The sequence below is a fragment of the Cotesia glomerata genome, linkage group LG8, assembly GCF_020080835.1.
Source record: "Cotesia glomerata isolate CgM1 linkage group LG8, MPM_Cglom_v2.3, whole genome shotgun sequence".
NCBI lineage: Eukaryota > Metazoa > Arthropoda > Insecta > Hymenoptera > Braconidae > Cotesia > Cotesia glomerata.
In genome coordinates, this window is record NC_058165.1 from 16428332 (window position 1) to 16451124 (window position 22793).

Genomic DNA, 22793 nt, shown 5'->3' on the forward strand with positions numbered 1-22793 from the left:
AGAGTTGATTAATATTAATATTAATGAATGAAAGTAAAATTAATTTATGACATTAACAATAATTAATAATACTGATATTTATTAATGTTGCTCATAAAATTTTTAAATTAATATTAATTAATAAAAATAAAAAATTTGAATATTTATCAATCATATTAACATTAATTAATCATAATTAAATTAATGAATGATAATATTAATTCATAATACTAACATTGATGAGTAATATTAACACTGATTAATCATTTTCACATTAATAGATGTTAATTTTAATTAATAGTAATTCATCTTGATATTAATGAATATTAATATCAATGTATAATAACAATATTAATGAATTATATTGAAAAAATTAATCACTGATTGTAATATAAATTAATAATTCTGATATTAATTAATATTACTCACGAACATTTTTAAGATTAACGTAAATTAATCATATTAACATTAATAGATGTTAATATTGATTAATAGTCGTTAATACCAATTAAAAATCTTAAAATTAATCAATAAAATTAACATTAATTAATTATAGTGATATTAATCCATATCATTATGAATTAATGAACATTAATATTACTAAAACCAAAAAGAGGATTTTTCATACGCTTTTTTAACTTACGAAATTTTTTTTTTAAGCTTAGAATAAGCAAAAAAAATTTTTCTACGCTCTTTAGGCATTTGTCACGCAATATAACAAACATCAAATAATTGTAATTAATAATAACAATAATAATAATAATATAATTCTTGTGTATGTTAAAGCAGATGAAGATATTGAATTTTAAGAAGACTATTTTAATAATTAGAAAGAATTAATTATAATTATTTACAAGCACCTCAAGCGTTAATTGTTCAACAGTTATAAATAACTAACGAAACAATTATTATTTAGAATAAACAAAATAAATAATAAACAATGAATAGTATTTTTGAGAAATAATAAATATAGAGGCTATCCGTAAGTGAACCGGCAATTACCATCTCAGTGAGACGCGGGACGGTTAAAATAAAGCAATCCCCAATGGAATTATTTATTTATTTAATTAATTAGTTTAAAATTGCTATTCTCGTTAACCAGCCGTTAATTTATTGTTAATATTAATATAATTATAATTTTAATTAATTGCTTAAGCTTTGTGATGCTTGGAAGGAGAATGATTGCCGCTTAATTCTGTTGGACAGTCGGTTGTACGAGTTCCAGCTTTTGTTCCAGAACAAGTTGTTGAATTTGTTGCTAAGTTGCCTCTTGGTTCGCGGCTGCTGGGCTGGCCCCTGGGCTAGATGAGTGCGAGCTTTGGGGGGCAGCACCCGCCCGTGAAATGACCGCTGGCTGCCTCCCGCTCGCGTTTGCGACGGCCCGAGCGTTCTGAAGTCTGGAATTAACGATACTTTTGTTAAGTCGGGGGATTTTGTTTCTTTTTTTGGATACTTTGATCGCAAGTCAAATTTGATTTTTAAGATTTGAAAGAAATTATTTAGTTTGTTTCTTAAAATTTTTTTATTCCACGGACAAATTTTTTTAATTTTTCACTAATTTTAAGAGTTAAAATATTTTGTTGATGATAATTTTTTTTTTTTATCGAAGAAAAATGTAAAAAAGAAATAGAAAAAAATGTTCTTTTTTAGAAAATTAATATAAATTTTTTTGAAAGAAATTAATAGAAATTTTGTAACTAAAACAATTAATAAAAAATGATTAATTAAAAAAATTATAAATTTTTTTGGTAAGAAAAACAAATAAAAATTTTTTTTTTTAATAATTAACAGTTTTCCTGTTAAAAAAATAAATAAAAATTTTACTAAAAAAGTTAATAAAAATTTTTTTGCTAAAAAAATTACTAACTATTTTAACAGAAATTTTTTGCTAAAGAAACTAATAACCGAATAAACTAAAACAAATTTTTTCAATAAAAAAATAAATAACAATTTTAATTAACCTTTTTTTGCTAAAGAAATTAATAACAACTTTTCTGCTAAAAAAATGAATATTAATTTTAATAAAAAACTTTTTTGCTAAAATACTTGGAAAAAAGAATGCAGCGTTATCAATCAAAAATACATTTAAATTTGTTAGAAGTTACATAAGGCCCCATTTATTAACATTCTGTATAACTAACACGAGAGCGTTATCATTGTTTAGATTTTATGATTAAATATAATTTATCCTACAAATCAATGAAGTAAAATCAATAATTTTTTTTTTTTTTTTAAATCTAATGGAAATATTATTTACTACCTAAAATACCGATATATCATGTATATTGTGCAAAAGGAGGGGATTTTTAGTAGTGTAGAGGTTGGCGCAACGAACAGAGAGTATGTTCTGACACATGAGTGCAGAAAACTTCGTACTCGTTTTTCTCACAAATTAATAAATAATTAATCACATTATAATCTAAAAAAAAGACGCTATTCGGCCACACCCGAAATGAGAGGTAGATGTCATAGAATGAATTATCATCTTGTCTCAATTTTCGTTTGAGAATAAAATTTATTTTAACACACATAAGTAGGTTATATTACACATTGCCTGAAAGTGGTTCAATTGAACTCTTAACTCCGATAAAATAACTAATAATTGTCAAAAAGTTAACGTTATATACGTTAAATTAGAAGTAATTTTGTGAGCTTTCACATAAATTTATCAAAAATAACCTACAATTCTTTCAAAAAATTAAAAAAAAAAAAAAATTTAACTCAATTAATGCATTTTTTCGCAAGTTACAGTGTTTTCATAGTTTCTTATATAGCCGACAGGAAATTTTTTTGACCTATTTTGATGTTTTTTTCCGTTTCTATTGCACTAAATCAATTTTTGAAAAGTGTCAAATGAATGTCGCTTAAACTATCTTGACAATAGCATGCAAAATATATTGATTCTATGAACTAACAAGACTATAATAATAAAAATAGTTGCCGAAATGAGGCGAAAAGTATTTTTCGATCATAAAGCACTCTCTGATGTTTCGCATCATGGGTCGTGCAATATAGATGAATAAATAATCAATTGACTTGACAAAGACCAAAGCATAATAATACAACAATAATCTTACCGGTCGTGAATCATCACACGACAGACTGCGTTAAATTAAAACATCCCAATTGTTAGTAATTGTTAGCAATAACATTAATTATAAATTACCAATAAAAAGAAACCTACTTGATTTTAGATTGTCGCATAAACTGTTGAATTTTCCTAGCAGCCTGATGAGCAGCTTGCTGATGAACAGATTGCTGTCTTGTGCCAGTGGATCCGGGACGAGCACGATAGTTGCGATAGTTGCTTTGAATCACCAGGGCAGCTTTGGTGGCTTGTCTGCAATTAGTAAAGAGTATTAGTCTAACCATCTTTGTTTGACCAGCCAGACTAGACTAGACTAGAGAAAGCGAATATAATAATAACAGATAGCAGATAGTTGAATCAGGAGTTGCATAGATAAGAATACCACCTTCTGTTCGAGTAATAGAGAGTAAGAGTAAGAGCAAGAACCGCCTCCGTCTTTGTCTTATCTCAGTTAGACACACTTTAGAGACACAGTTACATTATGCAGGATCCGCGGCCACAGTCTTAGACCCAACTCGTATTAATTTAATGCCGGGTTAATTTGGTATTCGAGAGGCCCGCGCTGGATAAAGTTCACTCAAAGTTACTGAATTATTTACGATCCCAATTAAAAGTTCCGACTCGTCTCTTCGCCAGGTAAGAAGAATTGTTTCCCATGAGCTCCGAGTCTCCATAAGACTCTGTTTGTTTATGTTTATGTTCTACTCTTTGTCTTCTTTGTCGCTTGTTAGGCTATCCGTCACCCTTCGGATTGTTCATTGTGATTTATGAGTACGCAATGAGGCTAATTTAATATTTGGATCGCGAATTTATCAACAGATCCCCAGGATTATGAGGATTAATACCGCAACATGAGCGCAATCGCATGGAATAATGAAACTAAGGTACTTCTTGTTTTAATTACCTGGTGATTTATTTTCGGTTACTGTTAATTACCTTGTTTAATTATCTTTTGGATTAACGTTTGCTTTACTGGTTGCTGAGTTGGAAAAATTTCCGTAAAATGGCGAGTAATTCGCTGGGAAATGGATGACTACTAAAGCGCGGATTTCTTCAATTGTTTAGAGCTTTGAAATTGTTAGAATTTTTAGTAAAAAATAAACATTTATAAAATTACTAAGTTGAATTTTTGAAACTGTTAATTTTTAATTAATACTAAGAAAATTTTATTACTAAATTTTTTGTTATTTTATGAAAAACTCAGATTTTAAAGTAATATTAATTTTTTTGTCAATTTGACTAATTTTTCTAAATTATTAAATAAATATTAACCATTTTTAATGTTGAATATTAAATAACTAATTTTTCAGAAAATTTCTGACAAAATGGCCTCCATTTGGTTATAAAATGGCCCACTATTAAAGCGCGGGCTTTTTCAATTTTTTTACTATCTTGTTTAGAGTTTTGAAATTGTTAGAATTTTTAATAAAAAATAAACATTTATAAAATAACAAAGTTGAATTTTGTTAATTGTTAATTTTTAATAGATATTAAAAAATTTTTAGAACTCGAATTTTTGAAAAACAGATTTTAAAGTAATATGTCAAAAATTTTTTTAATTTGACTAATTTTTCTAAATAATTAAATGAATATTGATGATTTTAAAGGTTATATAATAAATAATTAGTTTTTCACACAATTTCTGACAAAATGGCTGCTTACGTGGTTATAAAATGGCCAATCATAAAAGCGCGGGATTTGCAAATTTTAACATCTTGTTTAGAGTTTTGGAATTGTTAGAATTTTTAATAAAAAATAAATATTTATAAAATTAGTAAGTTGAATTTAAAAAATTTTTAATTTATATTAAAAAAATTTTTGCACTGAAATTTTTATTAATTTATGTAAAACTCAGATTTTAAAGTAATATTAATTTTTTTGTCAATTTGACAAATTTTTCTAAATGATTGAATAAATATTAACAATTATTAATGTTATACATTCAATAACTAGTTTTTCACAAAATTTCTGACAAAATGGCCTCCATTTGATTATAAAATGGCCCAGTATTAAAGCGCGGGCTTCTTCAATTTTTTTATCATCTTGTTTAGAGTTTTAGAATTGTTAGAATTTTTAATAAAAAATAAATATTTATAAAATTACTAAGTTGAATTCTTTAAATTTTTAATCCTTAATTAATATTAAAAAAATTTGATTACTCAAATTTTTATTAATTTATGAAAAACTCAGATTTTAAAGTAATATTAATTTTTTTTTAATTTGACTAATTTTTTTGAATAAATATCAATTTTTAATGTTATACATTCAATCATTAGTTTTTCACACAATTTCTGACAAAATGGCCGCCTATTTGGTTAAAAAATGGGCGATTATAAAAGCGCGGGATTTTCGAATTTTTTAAAAATCTTGTTACAGTTTTGAAATTAGTAAAATTTTGAATAAAAAATGTATTAGGTTGAAATTTTTCAACATAAAAACTTTTGAATTATGACTACAATTTTTCTAATACTTGAATAAATATTAACAATTTTTTGTTCAAAGCTCAAAAAAATAAACTAATTTTAAATTAATATCTTTAATATTTTTTAAATAAACCAATTTATTGCAACAAATGAATCAATAATTCATTTCTCGCTCAATCTCTGACAAGATGGCAGCCTACTTGGCTGTAAAATGGCTGACAATAAAAGCGCGGGCTTTTTAAAATTTTTAATAAACTTATTTTCAACTTTGTAATAAAAAATGCCCATTTATAAATTTACTGAGTTTAAACTTCATAAAAAATTTCTATAAATAATAATAAAAATTTATAAAAAACTTACATTACAAAATAAAGTAAAAATTTTTCAATTTTTCTAATAAGTAAGTCTTAACAATTTTTTTCATCAACTTATGTAATTTTTCATCAACTAATAATCTTATTATTGAAATTAGACCAATAATTAGTTTCGCAACCCGTTTGCCGACAAAATGGCCGCTTACGAAAATTTTTTAAAATGACCGACACAATTCCTAGACTCGAATTTTTTAGCGCGAAAAACGCGGGCTTTTTGAATCTTGCAAGTAAAAAAATCTACTAGCACTAATAATATTAATAAAAATGAGAGTAAAAGTGTGAACTTTACCGAGTGTCGCCGAGTAAACTCCCGAATGATTAAGCTTAAAACTATAAAGTATACCTGTAATAAGCGTACTGTTTATGTCGACGGTAGTACTGCTGAATAAGGACAGCAGCATGTCTCTCGGCTTCCTCTTGCCGCTGGCGGCCCTTGTAATTGCGATAAGCTTTCTGGATCATCCGGGCAGCGTGGTAAAGTTCGCGCTGCTCACGATCCGAAAGAGTGAGGCGGCTGAGGTCAGCTTCGCCCTCACTGCTCCTCTCGGTAAGGTTACCGTTCATGTAGTCGTCGTACTCGTTGGAAGAGTGCTGCTGGTGATTTTGCTGATGATTATGGCTTTGGTGGTGATGACGGTGATGATGGTGGGGGTTTCCGCCGTCTAATTGGAGCTGCAGCTGGAGAAACTCGCAGAAGTCGGCGGTGGTAGGCGGCGGCGAGGGTGAGTCGGGTGTCAAACAGCTGCTTGACGGGCTGGACGGACTTGCTTCCGCGTCGACGTCGGACACAGACGCTGCACCTCCACACTCACGATATGAATCGAATAACTCCCCGGAGTCGAGCGGCTGGAAATTATTAATTTTTCATTAAATAATAATAATAATTTATTCAAAAGTTAATAATTGTATGAGATGGTGAAAATTTAAGACTTTATTATCAAATTTCTTACTCAAGGATTTAATCCTCTACAAAAAAAGTTTCTTACAATTTTTTTGTTTTTTTAATATTTTAGCCACAATTAGCACTTTAAACTTTTGAAAACTACGGATAAGTTCTATAAGTTTAGTTTTTAATTTTAAATTAAAATTTTGATAAAAGGAAGCTAAATACCCAAAATACTAAGAATTTTTTTGTAGATACTTAAATTCTTTATATAAAAAGTCTGGTGTGATTTTTTTGTATTTTCAATATTTGACCTACAATTTTGAATTGAACCTTAAACATTCAAAACTTTGATAAGAGGTATTTCATGCGAAATGAGTAAATGACAAAAATTAAAAAATTTCTCTAATACATTCTAATTTAGTCCTAATTTATTATTAAAAGTTTATATTTTACTAATTTGTAAAGAAAATTTTTTTAATCAATAAGAAAATCGATTTTTCTCTCCTAGTAACTTTTCAGCCGTACTAATTAGTATCCGGGTCAAATGTTTCAATAGTTATAGGAACAAATTAATTTCATGTTTGTTATTAACCAACATATTTATTATTATAGTTTTAAGAACAAATTTTTTCATGTTCGTTATTAATTAACACCTAAGTTTATCAAGATCGTGTTGTCAGCATGATAAATCCTTTATTTGTATTTTTTATTTAGTTTTTTTTTAATTATCCTAAATAATTTATAGTTAAATATATAAATAATTATGTTTCTAAGATTAAAATAATATAAAAGTCTTTTTAATAAACAACTTGATGTAGACATTTTGTACTTGTCCCACCAGTCACAAATGCCTGTCCCCAGTCACAATAAAAAAAATTTTTTTAATTGTTTCTACGTAGGTAATCAGTCTAATTCTTCATAATATTGAATGTTTGTAGGATAAATTTTGTATTGAGAGGGAAGTATTTTTTAAAAGTTTAGTGGTCGAACGGAAACTCGACTTTAACTATACCTTTGGTAAGAGAGAAGGATTTTTCGATGTCCCACCAGTCACACTCAGTCAAATGATAATTACGAGAAACTTAAAAAGTGATCGTGGTTTTTGACAAAGGGATGTTGTTAATTAGTTATTCTTCTGTATTATAAGATAAATTTTACTATAGTATAAATTTCAGTCACATAATTATAGCTTATAATTGATGAAATTCCAGATTCAAATGTCTCACCAGTCATTATGGAATGCCCCATAAATAGTTTTTAGTTTATTATTAATAATTTTTTAAAATATAGTGATAATAATTGAAAATTATTGGTTTTATGAAAATTTAAATTAAAACAAATTAATTCAACAAAGTAAAGTCATTTTTTTTCCTCTATTAATATTAATTAAGGACACTCATTAATTTAACTCGACTTGACTTTTAATTATTTTTTTTCATTTCGTTAAATTTATTCTAATTAATGGATTGAATTGGTAATTAATAATCAGGATTTTATTTCATGCCAAGTTAGTAATTAGTTATTATTCAAAAATAATTTAATATATTTAAAAACTCAATATTCAAATATGATAAAAATTTCATCTATAAAAATGAATATTTAAATTTAAAAAAAGCAGCAAATTTTAAAATTCAAATTTCGAATGGCACCACTAGAATTTATAAGAAGAAACAAAAATGGCTGAAGATTAACAGCTGATCGTTTTAACTCAGTTCGAATTTTAATTTGCCAATTAAAAAAAAACTACAAAGATTTAAAAACTCAAATGAAACAAAACTATACTTCGAGATAGTACGAACATAAAAAAAATTTATTTTAATCTTTTTAATGAATTATATAATATCTAAAAAAAATTAATTAAAAATAAAACTGTCCGAAGATAAATTATAGGACAGAATAAATATAAAGTGACTAGTTATTTAATCATAAAACTAATTAACTGAAGATTGAGTACTAGAAGTGGGAGAGGATAATTTAAGAAAAAGTAAATCCGGTTGTGTAGATAGAAAATCCCATTTAAAATTAGTGTACTTACCATTTGCTCCATAAAAGCATCCTCGAGCGGGGTCAATGAGGATGGCGGTGAGGGTGGAAGGGAGGGCGACGAAGGATCACCCTCTCTCTTTATTCTCTCTGGAAGTGCGGCTATTATTTGTTCGGCCAACGTCAGCACCCGCACGTCTTCCTCCCCTAAAAAAAATAAATTACCACCCTATACCTATTCCTAGCGAAACTTAAAACCGCCAATACACCAACACCGACCCAAACATAAACAAAAACAAAACACATTTAAATAAACTTTAATTTAAGTAAATAAAATCCAAATTATTGCCTTTTAATTTCTTAAATTAAATTTATTAGGAGCAGTTAAATATTTAACACCAACAAATAAATAATAAATAAAAAGGGGCGACAGAAACACACGTTGCCAAAGCTGCTATATGTTTCACGTGGATTGATAATAATGGTAATAATAATAATTGTAATCTTGGCACTGCGTTTTGTAATTTATAGACAAAGCACACACGTGTTTGCTTAAAACATTGTGAGCATGATAAAACCTCGGCCATTTTGTTAAGTAGTTAGTTACCAACCTAGATCATATTTTAGTTTACTTTTAGTTTCAGTTTGTGAAAAAGGTGTGATTTATCTTGTACTTAGTACTTTTGTGTTCGGACACAGACCCCAAGCTATGGAATGTTGTTTTATTTGGTTCGTCAAGGCAAGCACACACCAACACTGCGAAAAGCTTGCAAGGGGTTACTTTTGGTTTATCGGTTAATAATTAAATACTCTAGCTTTGTGGTTGCTGTAAAAAATCTTCTCTGGTGGGAGTAAGTGAAATTTTTGGCAGCGAAAATGGAAAATAGAATTATTCAAGTTTATTTGGTCTTATTGCGGCAAATTTCAACATAAAATTAAGATTAAATGTATGTGAAGCTAATTTATTCGTAATGTGATTGATCGAATATATCATACGCATAAAAATATATGTAATTCCATACTAATATTCAGAGGCGCGCTTGCGCGCGCACGTCAGATCTAGTGTTTATATCGTTAAGTTTTGGGCTTAGAGGAGGTTGAGGCAACGAGCAAAGAGTGTGTTCTAAAACACGAGCACAGAAAACCTCACTAAGCCTGAACTTAAAAAAAAGTAATCTATATATTTCAAGTAACTTAATCTTGAGAATTTGGACAATAAATTAAGATGTTGAATTATACACAGAAAGAAAAATTTCTTGGCTGGAGAACAAAATTCTTGGCTCAAGAAAATTTTCGGGTGCCTGAAGGAAGACCGAAGTTGTGTTGGTCGAAGTAAAAACTTTTCTTGAAATTCTATTCTAGGTGAAAGTAATTTTTTCTTAATTCAAATTATCATAAATACTTGATACAATAAATTTTTATATTTAATCAAGATTTTTAGATACCTTAGGTAAAGCAGCGCCACCTACTTCATCTGAGAAAAAAATTTTCTCACCTTGAGAAAATTTTGCTCTTGAATATTTGATACCCATTTTATATTATTTTAGTGTGCAATTATACATATTGAATGAAAAAAAAATGATTCAATATTATTTTATCTTGCCATTTGACATGTTAATCAGTAAAAATATTAATAAAAATTTACTTCTATCAAGATATTTAATTTTTTGGAGCAAGAGAGAAATTTTCTCAAGACAAGAAAATTTACTTCTATCAAGAACTAAATTTTTTGGAGCAAGAGGCTAAATTTTCTCAAAAAAAAATTTTCTTGACTTAAATAAATTTTCTTGGATCAAAATACGTATTTCATAAAGCAAGAAAATTAATTTTGTTGGATCAAGTGAAATTTCTAGTGTCAAAAAAAAATTTTTTAAAAAAAGTTTACAAATGACTCATCTTCATTTATTGTCCAAATTCTCAAGATTAAGTTATTTAAAATATTTTAAATATGAAAGAGAACTTAAAAAGTAATCTATATAATCTAGAGAATAAGAAAAATTTGTTTTCGGTATATTTATATGATAAAATTAGTTTTTTTAGTTAAATTTAGTATAATTGAAAAGGTCGACTTGAATTTTTCTTTTGAAAACCTCCTATGCATTTTTAGAATAATTTATTTATTGTGATAACTTTTCGGAGTTGTTATAAATAAATTTCAATTCCAAGCTAGACAAAATTTGATCATTTATTTTTTTTTTGTGCATGTCGATAATGTTATATATGTCGAATATTAATCCATATAATTAAAAAAATAACTCAAATTTTATGACGGACATATATTTATCAAAAAATGGGTTTCTATAGTTTAATTTACTATAATACCATCAGAAAGTTAATAACTCTAATTTCCGTCTTTTCACGATTTTTGATTTTTTCCGGCAATACTCAATTTATCATCTAAATAATTAAGAGGATAAGCTAAATTTTATCACGGGAATGTTTTTATTTAAATAAGGATTTTTATAGTTTAATTTTGTACCATCAGAAAAGTCTTGAAGTGAATTTGTGTCTTTTAACAATTTTATATATTTTTTGATTAGTCAATTTTTTTGAGGAGTTTTGAATAGTTTGTTGGTTCTATGAGTTTGCTCCGTGACATTTGTCCTTAAATAATTGATCCTGTGATAGCAATAGTATTTCCAAAATTTATCTAAAAAGTACCTAAACTGTATATTGTGATTAAGAATATCGTAAAATCACTAAGCTAAAGTTCTTTTTATTCCCAATTCGTAATTCTCGACAGTCTCATAGTGACCGTAGAATGCTAGGATACTTTATTTTAAAAAAATATTTTAGTGGCACGGCTAAATCTCTTATTAGAGATGTTTTTGTCAAGAAAACTAATAAAAAAATCGACCATTTAACTATCTAATTTAGTAGCCGGGTTTTCGGGTCGGAGTGAGGTTAAATTAAGGCAACGAGCAGAGAGTGTGTTCTAAAACACGAGCGCGAAAAACCTTATTTTTTAAGTTGCTACATAAATAAACGTAACTATCAATCAACTATCACATCCACCACAATATCCTTTACAATATTACCATCAATAAGGGGAATTCTCTGTAAGAATGTTTTTTGCTGTCCCAGGCATTTTTTTATTAAAAAAATTGTTATTTTGTTACTAAAAAAAATTTATTACGAAAGTAAAAAAACAATTCTATTTGGAGCATTGAAAACTAAAATGAGATAAATTTTGGTTTTTTTGCTATACATTCGTAAACCACCGAAATAGCAGTCCCCTGGGCTGTCTCATTCCCAAAATTAAAACTTTAAGATCAAATTTTAAGTTATTCGTCCATAATATATAATTTGGTCTATAATTTTCATAAACTTAATTAGTTAACTAACAATCTTCTTCAATAAAAAGTACCGAAAATTAATTTGTTTCATTAAATTCATTAAACCAAAGTTTGTCCCAGGCATTTTAAGAACAGTCCCCTGCCAGAAGTTCAAAGCCAAAAAAAAAAATCCAGCGTGTTATTTTACCTTTTGTAAGGTTTATAAGGATCTAACTACACGGAGAAAAAAATTTTGTTATAGGAACTCTATAATAGTTAGTTAGTTGTAAAAAGTTCCAGTAGGTTAATGTATTCTTATAGTAACAATACCGTTTGGCTCCTGCAACTCTACATCGTTGAGCTCTGAGAGCTAAACGTTATTTACCTCTCACAACTCTACAGGATCGTTCTGAGACTATAACAAATTTTTGGAAGTCTGCTTAGTAATTTTTTTTTACGATTTAGCATTGATAATTTAATAAATACATGCAGCAGAATGAATTTATATTGCCAACAATAATTGTATATGACAAATAAGAATAGTATTATAATAGAAATAAAATAATAATAGAACTTATATTACAAATAAAAATTATTTGTAAAATAAAAATATGGTCGTCACAAAATTATCTTATTTTCTTAATTATATCAATAAATATTGGACATAAAATCATTACCGTATATGCACGAGAAAAGATAAATAAACGAAAACAAATTTTATTTTGTGTTAAATTGGGTCTTTTTAATGTATTCCGATAACTTATCACTTATCACAATATATTCAACTAATAAATTAAATTAACAGTCACTGCAAATGAACCTTGAAAAATCATAAATACAAAACTGTTCTAACGAAATTCAATTTGACAAAAAAAAACCTATTTCCTTAAATAAATAAACTGGAAACTTAATTGTCCTCATATATTTTTAATAATATAGATTAGTAACAAAATAATTATGTTTGGCATTTTAGAAGGTTATGAAATATGTCAGCGCACTCCACTACTGCGCAACGTAGAGCGCTCCCAACTATACCGTTTGGCTCTGAGAACAATCCCGTAGAGCTCTGAGAGCTCAACAACATTGAGTTATCAGAACTAAATAACATTTTGTTACTGTAACTCTACAACGAACAGTAAACTGTGTATAGTTGTGGTAACTCTACAGTTACGTTACCAGAACGAAATTTTTTTTTCCGTGTAGCCTTGAGTTAATAACCATAGGGCTGTTAGCGCTTTATCGCCATTTTATTTAGTATCAAAACACCGTTTGTGCTGGAAATATGTATCTGGGCTACTTCAAAACTCAGTCCCCTGGCAACTATTTTTATTTATAATTTATTTATAAAATTGGATCCATAAGTCTTAATATTATTCTAATTAATGTAAACATTCATTGAAAATTTGAAAAGTTGAATGCATTGAAATAGTTTGCTTGATTTTTCTCGATTTGATAAAAAAAAACAGTCCCCTGGCAAATAGTCCCCTATCATGTTATATGGCAAAAGATACACAAATATCGAAAAAGCAAAAATTAAATCGGTTGTTTATTTATTATGATTATGCTGATAGTTATGTAGCCCTTGTTAATTTTTTTTCTAATAAAATCAAAAATAATTTGGTCAGACAATTTTGTACAGATTTAAGACGTTCTTACAGGGAATCACCCATAAACATAATTAAAAAATTTTTTTTCACCCGTTCTAATAAAATATTCTCAAACACTAAAAAAAACTTGAACATCTTCAATTTTCCATTTGTTATGATAAAAAACCAATATATTTCTTTCTATTGATAAACTTTATGCTTATCACTTAATTAATTATTCATAACTGTTGACTAAAAATACAAAGTAACACCACTAGCAAAGATATATCACAGCTCAACAAACAGTACAGGGGATTAATAATATAACAAGATGATAACATGATAAAAGATAACAATAAACGGAAAGACAACACACGAGACAGGCACAGGCAATGGGTAAAGGGAGTAATTAAACATCATTGCAACGATCAATGATCAATTACGGCAATGAGGTGATACTTCTGGAGATGTACGGACCTACGGACGACTGAGAGCTGGGAGTGCTCTCCATTCCCTGGTGCTCCAGCCCTAAAGACGAATCGTCCTCTTGCAACAATTCCATCCTGTCCAGTAGCGGAGAACCTGCATTGTTTCCGCATAAATAAAGATAAACATCCGGCATCTTTAATATTCTTTACCGGGCTATTGCTCAATAAAAATCATCAATATAAAAATTAATAAAAAAGAGCTACAAGGACGGAGCAATTTCTAGTCAGTGCAAATACCGGGTAAGATAAAAGGTTATGTTAGACTATAATTGTAAAATTAATCAGGTAATTAAAATGTAAACTGTAAAAAAAATAAAACTAACACAAGGTAAGATCGAGACCGCTGTCCTGGGAGGGCCGCCTTGGGCTAGGACTCGCCGGTCTCAGGAAGAGTCTCTCATCTTGTCTCCGTGCCTCCAGCCGGTTCAGTTCCTTGGCAATATCCGAGTGCCCGTTTTCCGTCGCCAGATCTGTTGCGCTCCGGTTCTGACAATCTCGAACGCGCAGCGCCATTGCGTTCCACCTGGGGCAACAAATTGTTATAACCCTAGAATTTTTAAAGCCTCATCCTTGCTGACGCTCGCGAATTTTTATTCTTACTTTGACAGTGATTAGCTAGTAGGTTGATGATAAAAGAAAATTTTGACTTACCGATAAAGAATACGAGCGGTATCAGCGTGCCCAGCTGCACAGGCCCAAGCTAAAGGCGTCAAACCAACGGCGTCCTGTCTCAAAGCGTCTACTTCAGCATCCAGAACGCTGCTGGGGTTCTCGGATCTCCAGTGAAGCAGCGCGCAAGCGAGTCTGGAGTATCCTAATCCTGCGGCCAGGTGAAGAAGGGTTGGTCCTCCGGATTGCAGTGGTTCGGCTCCAGCTCGCCATGGACGGACAACGGCATCCTAAAATTTAAGAAAAAAATCCGGTGTTCTTATATACTCTAGGAAGATTTTTCTGCTAGTGAGAGAGCGTAGCCATCTAGTAGCGAAACCAAGAACTTTTTAAGGAAACTTGGAATCTAATTTAAAATTCAAATTTGAGCTAAATGATAGGAGATAGGAGAAAATTGAAAATGACCTTTTTGGATAAGAATGAAACTTCCTACAAAAAAGCTCTTATCATTTTTTTATATCTCTAATATTTGACCTTAAATTTTAATTTGAAACTTTTTTAACATGTGAAATGATCAAACATGTTGAAATCGAATTTAAAATTTCATTAGAACTAAATGATAGGAGATAAAAGAAAATTTATAAGGACCTCTTTAAATGAGAATAAAATCTCTAAATAAAAAGTTGGTTCGGTAAGATGTAAAGCCTTGTTTAGAGCTTCACACGAGAGCGAAATTTTTCTCGTCTTGTCTCGGAAAATTGAAACGAGACGAGATGAGACGTTTTTGGAAATATTATGGGCGATACCGAGAACACATATAGCACAACCTGAGAGTATCATTTTTGGTCACGTTAAATTGTTATTATGAAGTGTTTATTAGAAAAATTAGAAAAGATCTTCATAGAGAACAATACATTTTACAAAGTATAAAATCTGGTGACCATCTGTAAAATAGTTTATTGTAATTAGACGAGACCGAGACTCGAACGAGACTTAATTTTTTCATAATTGACGAGACTGAGACGAGATTTTTTATATTCTCGCCTATTCTCGTCTCGTGTGAAGCTCTAGCCTTGTTACCAGGCAACTGTTATGAGAGCGTGTTGCCTAGCAACGGTTGCTATAGGGGTTTCTATGGGAGCGTTGTCGAGGAGGGAGGTTGTAATGGGGTTTCTATGAAGATTTCTCTATGAAGTTTTTATCGGGTTATCTATGGGGGGGGGGGGGAGGTAAAAGTAAACATCATAAGGATAGTAATCCTTCGAGATTATTTTCATTAATTTGATTGTGTTAATTTTATTTGTTATTAACTTCACTGATATGTTTACTTTTTTTTTATTTTTTACATATTTTGTATTATTAATTTTGTATTTAATAATTATATATAAGTGTTAGTATGCAAATTATTTGTGTGTAATTTTTATTTTAATTGTATTTTAATGTGATTTTATTGTAGACATATTATCCGCGATTAGTGCGCGGTTCATGCTATCTTCCTATAAAAAAAACTTTCTTATCATTTTTTTATCTTCAATATTTGACCCTGAATTTTAATTTTAAATTTTATTGATACGTGAAATAATCTAACATGCTTAAAATTGAATTTAAAAATTCAAATTATAGCTAAATGATAGAAGATAAGAAAAAATTAATAAGAATCTTCCGTGTAGAAAATTAAATTTCCTGTAAAAAAGCTTTTATTATTTTTTTTATCTCTCATCATTCAGCCATAAATTTTGATTTAAGGTAATTCTTTCCCAACCTATAGTTTATGCTACTGCTGTCTTTGTCACTCGCTAGTGTCGCCTCTCTTACGGGCTATTGCTCATTTACTTCCACGCATGACTTTATTTGTTTACTTTACTAGTTTATCAATGATTCCTAAAAAACTATGTGGTAGGGAATTCCAGAATTTTGTAGGGTAATTATACATGTATTAATCTAAGTAATATTAGTTTTTCGTGAAATTCTTAAAATTTCTTCAATACAAAAATAATAAAACTTCGCGGTTTTCTCTCTTTTTTCCCATACCGTCTGTGTAAAAATGCCATTTTCAATTGCAATTATCTTCGGTTAGATGTGGTAAATCGTCTCTAAATTTTAACAGCGTGTGTATTATGTATTTAAATACTTCTATACGGAGTTTAGGAGATTTCTTGAATTTTTGCTTTTTGGGCCTAACTACCTTAAAACTTTTTTACCACGTAGTTTATTCAAACTCTGTTAAAATAATTTTTTTTTTTTTTTTTTTTTTGAATCTTACGCGTCAGCCTTCTGGCCTAGACACGTGGGATTTTTACGTCCCTTCCTACTATTTATTGTGCTTGATGTGTCTAAATACACATCTTTACCTCCTATCCGCGGCTGTGGCCGACTTACAGTCTGTACCCCCATTTGCCTGTGCCCCGCCCCTTAGCACAGTGACCAAGGAAACCACAGAAACCTGGCCAGGGTACAGTCGGCAAGGGAGCAAGCCTTGGAAATCGCAGAAAAATTGCGACTGCCAGGGCTCGAACCCATGCCTGAGCGACTGTTGTACGCGCAGTTTAAGACTTGAACCGCTCGGCCACGCAGTCGCCTCTAAAATAATTTTCTAAACTCTTAAAAATCCTGAGTGAGCCCAAAAAATTTTTTACCCTTCTGATTTTTTGTCAAGGACTTTTAAAACACAATAAACTAACATATTTTCATAGGAAACTCGGAGAAGTAATAATTGTAAATTTCTTTTGTGTCTTCTCAATGTTGATAGAGATTGAAGATGAGAATGAGAATAGAGAGAGAGCAAAGGATCGATTAGTAGCTATATGTATATACCTGACAGTAAGTAACGAGTCGCTCTTCAAGATGTACTGCGGGTGAGGGTGGTCCTGGTCCTTGTAAGCGTGATTCGACGTCGGCCAATCGATCTAGTAGTGCCTTTTCTGGACTAGGCTCAGTAGCAGGGGCCCGTCGATATTCAAATGCAACGCTGTCTGACACGACAAATCCATCACAAGCTACTTGTAGTGAAGCGATCCCCGGTGCGTGGGCAGGACACCGACAACGTAACACGCCAGGCTGGACCAGACACGCTTCTACTGGCTCTGCGTCGAATAGCACTGAGTACGACTGCGAACCACTACCTCCGGTCCATGGTCCAGCTACCAGCACCTGGAATATATTTTACATTTGTGGTCAGTGTAGAAGTTTCGAAGTTTTTATTATTTTTCCATTTTTAACTCACTTATGGAAGAATTTATCAATTTTTTATAAATTTATTTATTTGCAAACAATTTTTTCATTTATTGAATATATCTAAATATTTTTTAACTATTAATAAATATTTTTTAACAATTAAAGATAGTTTTTGGAAGGAGTACATTTATTAACAGTTAATAAACATTTATTAAATCATTTAATGATAAGTAATCGAATCATTTATGAACCGATAATAAAACTTATTTGATATTAAAAATTTTTTCTGTCAGTCTGAAAATATTTTAGGGAACTTAAATACCCCAATTTTAAAATTCTAACTACGATAAAATGTAGCCACCTAGCGGATACGTTTTTAACTAACCTTTTTATCTAATTTATTTTTCTTATTTTGAAGTATTAAATTTATTCATTAACACACCTGCATAAGAATGTTTCAAAAATTAACAAATATTTATTAACTATCAATAAATATTTATTAAATTTTTTAGTATTAAAAAATTATTTACTACAGTGGATAAAAGTCATTAAATATTAACAAATCCTTCTCCATCCTCTTTAATAAATAAATATTTTTTGGAAGAAGAAGTACATTTATGAGCAGTTAATAAAACTTCTTTAATATAAAAATTTTTTTCTATCAGTCTAAATAAATGACTTTGTTTAGGATCCCAAACCTGAACCTCTAAAAATTTTTTAGTGAACTTAAATACTCCAATTTTAGAATTCTAACTACGAGATAATGTAGCCACCTAGCGGATACATTCTAAACTAACTCTTTTATCTAATTTATTTTTCTTATTTCAAATTATCAAATTTATTTATTAACACACATAAAAAAATTTTTCCATAATTAAAAAATATTTATTAACTATCAATAAATATTTATTAAATCTTTTAGTATTAATAAATTATTTCCTACCTTGGATAAAAGTCATTAAATATTAACAAATTCTTCCCTTTCCATCAATGGATATAAAAATAAAGTAACTTTGTCTCGGATTCGAACTCTAGACCTTTGCAAATTTTCTAATGAATTTAAATACTCAGATTTTAGAATTCTAACTACGAGAAAATGTACCCACCTAGTGGATACATTCTTAACTAATTTCTTTATCTAATTTATTTTTCTTATTTTAAATTATTAAATTTATTCATTATCACATCTATAAATTAATTTTTCAAAAATTTTTAAATATTTATTAGCTATCAATAAATATTTATTAAATTTTTTAATATTAAAAAATCATTAAATATTAACAAATCCTTCTTCCATTAGTGGATATAGAAAGAAAGTAACTTTGTCTCGGATTCGAACCCTAACCTTTGCCAATTTTTTAGTGAACTTAAATACCCCAATTTTAGAATTCTAACTGCGAGAAAATGTAGCCACCTAGCGGATACGTTTTTAACTAAGTTTTTCATTCAATTTATTTTTCTTATTTTAAATTATTAAATTTATTTATTAACACACTTATAAAAGATTTTTTCAAAAATTAACAAATATTTATTAGCTATCAATAAATATTTGTTAAATTTTTTAGTATTAAAAAATTATTTATTACAGTAGATAAAAGTCATTAAATATTAACAAATCCTTCCTTTTCTATCAGTGGATATAAAAAAAAAGTAACTTTGTCTCGGATTTAAATTCTAGACCTTTGAAAATTTTTTAGTGAATTTAAATACTTAGATTTTAGAATTCTAACTACGAGAACTTTAGCCACCTAGCGGAGACTTTTTGTACCAACTTTTTGATCCAGTTTATTTTGCTTTTTATTTTGAAAAAAATTTTTTTTTGCTCGAAACACCTCAGGAATATAAAAAATTTAAAGATTGACTGAAAAAAATTAAAAATAGAATCTTTTAAAAAAGTATGCTTTTTTTTTCTTAAAAAAAATGTTCTGTCTAATATCGAAATTATTTTTAATAGATTTTTCAAAGCTAAATTGCGATTAAATCCCGATATTTTGGCATTTTAAGAGTCTATTTCAGAAAATTTTCAATTATTTATGGCCGCAACGGTTCAAAATCTTCAAATTTGACTCGAAAAGTTAGAAAGTAAGAATAAGAATTACAAACTGAAAACTAACCTTGACTCCACCTTCGGTATAGCTCCATTCAGGACTGTACTCGGCAATATGGACGGTAGCTCCAGGATGACAAGCGCTGTCGGACTGTGAACCTGACCTGTCAATCTCTGGTTTGTGCTCATGAGTCTCAAAGTCATTAAGCTCTGGAAGATCGCCGAATACGTCGAAGGCGTCGAGGTTAACGAGGACGTCATCAGAAGAATCAATGAAGTCCATTGGATTGATGATGTGATTGTCGGCTGGCGAGGGTGACGGCGACGGGGGGATCATGTTCGCGGAAAGCGTCCGCTGGATGTCCTCCTGACTGAGGTCCAGAGTCTCGACGAAGTCCGTCAGCCCGGAGTTCCCTTGCGCGGTGATTGTCTGGTGCGTGTTCAGCTCGATCGAGTCCTTGGTGTCCAGATCTTGCTGGTGAGTCTGCTGCTCTCTGTCAACGCTCCCGGTCTGCTGGACCAAGGTCTGCTCCCCAACAGTTTGCATCTCCACCTGCTGGGACTGAGGTTGGGGCTGAGGCTGCTGGTGGTACGGCTGGCTGTTAAGGATCAGGAGACCGCCGCCACCTTGGATCTGCTGCAAACTCAGCACCAGGGGCGCTGGTTGCTGGTTCTGGCTCGAGTGGGAATGTCGAGAGTATATTCGCGGAGCTGTCGATGCCGTTGATGACGGTTGCTGGCCTCCAGTCGTCGAAGTTACCTGGAAGAACATCACGGACCAGGTCATGCTGGGTAACTCGATAACTTTGCCGATTTTTTGTAAATTGTAAGCTAAATATTGGATACGAAAAAATTATAAGAAACCTCTTTTGTAGGAAATTTAATTTCCTACAAAAGTTCTTTATCAGTTTCTTCCTATCACTTATCATTCAGCGATAATTTCAATTTAAAATTCGACAATAAGAGTATTTGATTAGACCACGTGTTTATAAAAGTTTAAAGTTAAAAATCTGGCTACAAATTAAATTAATGATACAAAAAAATCATGAGACCTTCTCTCGCAGTTTTTGAAATACCGTAAATTTTCGGTATTAATGCGTTTACCATAAATTAACTGTTATAATTCTGAAATAATACGGTATTTCTGTGGTTATATTGGCCAGTTTTCTTACTATAATTATACAAAATTTCTACCGTACTTTTGCTGCAAAGTTCAGGAATAATACGATAAAATTACTGTAAAGCTCTAGAACTTTTACCGTAAGAAATCTATGTATTAACTATAATACTACTATAATTTTACAATAATGAAATCGTATTTCTACGGTAAAAATACCGAAGATATACTGCAATTTTGCCGCGTTTATACTGATATAATTAAAGATATACTGCTTTCTACCGTAAGATGGACAGTGATGTTTATTACTCGGTGGGTCTTATTGGATGACTGAATAAATAGTTACGAATAATGTCTCAGATAGCTCAATTGGTAGAGCCTTTGGCGCGTAACTAAATGAGCCAGATTTGAATCCCTGCCTGGACTAAAAAAATCATAATAATAATAATAATAATAATAATAATAATAATAATAATAATAATAATAATAATAATAATAATAATAATAATAGAGAAATTAATTTATTAACCTCTTAAAAATTATTCATGATAATTTGTAATATTATGAACAAAATTTTAAGCTATTGAATATTAGTAGTAAAGCAGCATAATTTTGGTATTTTACCGGTAATAGAAAGTAGGGATCTTCTTTTACGGTTTTTTTCTGCAATAGTGCCGCAAATATTCAGTAAATATGCGGTACATTTACGGTTTGAATGCTGTTATATATCGTAATTTTCCTATTGTATTCCCGTAAATATTCTGAATTAATTTCGTAATAATTCGGCTAAAAAACTGGCTGAAATAGCTGAAGTATCACGGTAAACATGCAGCATTTATATTGTATAAATACCGAATTCTTGCGGCATTTCCAAAACCGTGAGGATTACTTGTAGAGAATGTAATTTTCTACAAGAAAGGTCCTCATCATTTTCCCCCTATCTCTTATCATTTAGCCAGAAATTAAATGTGAAGTTCGATGTGCAAAACATTTGATTAGACCACGTATTTATATAAATTCAAAGTCGAAATCCAGGCTAGATATTGCATGCAGAAAAAAATTTTGTTGAGATAACCGAAGATATGTTGTGGTAATAAATGAATTTGTTAACATAGGGATAACAAATCATATGTCAAAATAACAAAATTTAGGTTACAACAAGTTATTGATATGTTACAACAACAAAACAGTTTTGTTACTATAGCAAAATCTTTTAGTTGATTCGACAAAATACTTTAGTTGGTATAAAAAATTTTTTTGTTGAAACAGCAAAATTATTTTATTAAAATAATAAAGAGAATTTTTTGAAGTAACAAAGACAATTTGTTAAAGTAACAAAGAGAATTTGTAAGAATAACAATGAGAATTTGTTGGAATAACAAATAAATTTGTTACAGTAAATTTTATAAGAATACATTTAACAAGCAATAAACTAGTTTTGTTATTGCTACAAAATCTTTTTGTTACAGCAACAAAATTACTTTGTAACAGCAACAAAGTCATTTTGTGATAGCAACAAAATAACTTTGATAAACTGGTTTGTTAGTACAATTTAAAACATTTTGTTAATGCAACTAATGGATTTGTTGCTATAACTATATTCATTTGTTACCACAACATATTTTTCAGTCATCCCGTCTTTTCTTGTTTCAAAAAAATCGTTTTTCAGGTAAAATCCCCTATTATTGACAGGGCCCTCACTATTGACACCCTATTTAATTTTATTATTTCATTAATAAAATCTGTTAGTAATCACAATTGTTG

The 22793-nt window shown here is 29.6% G+C and overlaps 1 protein-coding gene across 6 annotated transcripts in view; it reads right to left on the bottom strand.

The window, feature by feature from the left end:
• Window positions 1-616: 616 nt before the first annotated feature.
• Window positions 617-22793, bottom strand: part of LOC123270360 (calmodulin-binding transcription activator 2) — a 115798-nt gene continuing 93621 nt past the window's right edge. For 2 of the 6 annotated variants that reach the window (XM_044736366.1, XM_044736369.1), the window contains 10 exons: window positions 19980-20672; window positions 17506-17841; window positions 14734-14981; window positions 14406-14605; window positions 14072-14176; window positions 8786-8940; window positions 6208-6710; window positions 3164-3319; window positions 3057-3081; window positions 617-1376 (listed from right to left, as the gene is read on the bottom strand). In XM_044736366.1, coding sequence (XP_044592301.1) covers window positions 1281-1376; window positions 3057-3081; window positions 3164-3319; window positions 6208-6710; window positions 8786-8940; window positions 14072-14176; window positions 14406-14605; window positions 14734-14981; window positions 17506-17841; window positions 19980-20672 — 2517 coding nt within the window. In that variant the 3' untranslated portion in view covers window positions 617-1280. The remainder of the gene's footprint in view (window positions 1377-3056; window positions 3082-3163; window positions 3320-6207; window positions 6711-8785; window positions 8941-14071; window positions 14177-14405; window positions 14606-14733; window positions 14982-17505; window positions 17842-19979; window positions 20673-22793) is intronic. The other 4 variants (XM_044736364.1, XM_044736368.1, XM_044736365.1 and 1 more) reach the window with 3 other exon arrangements.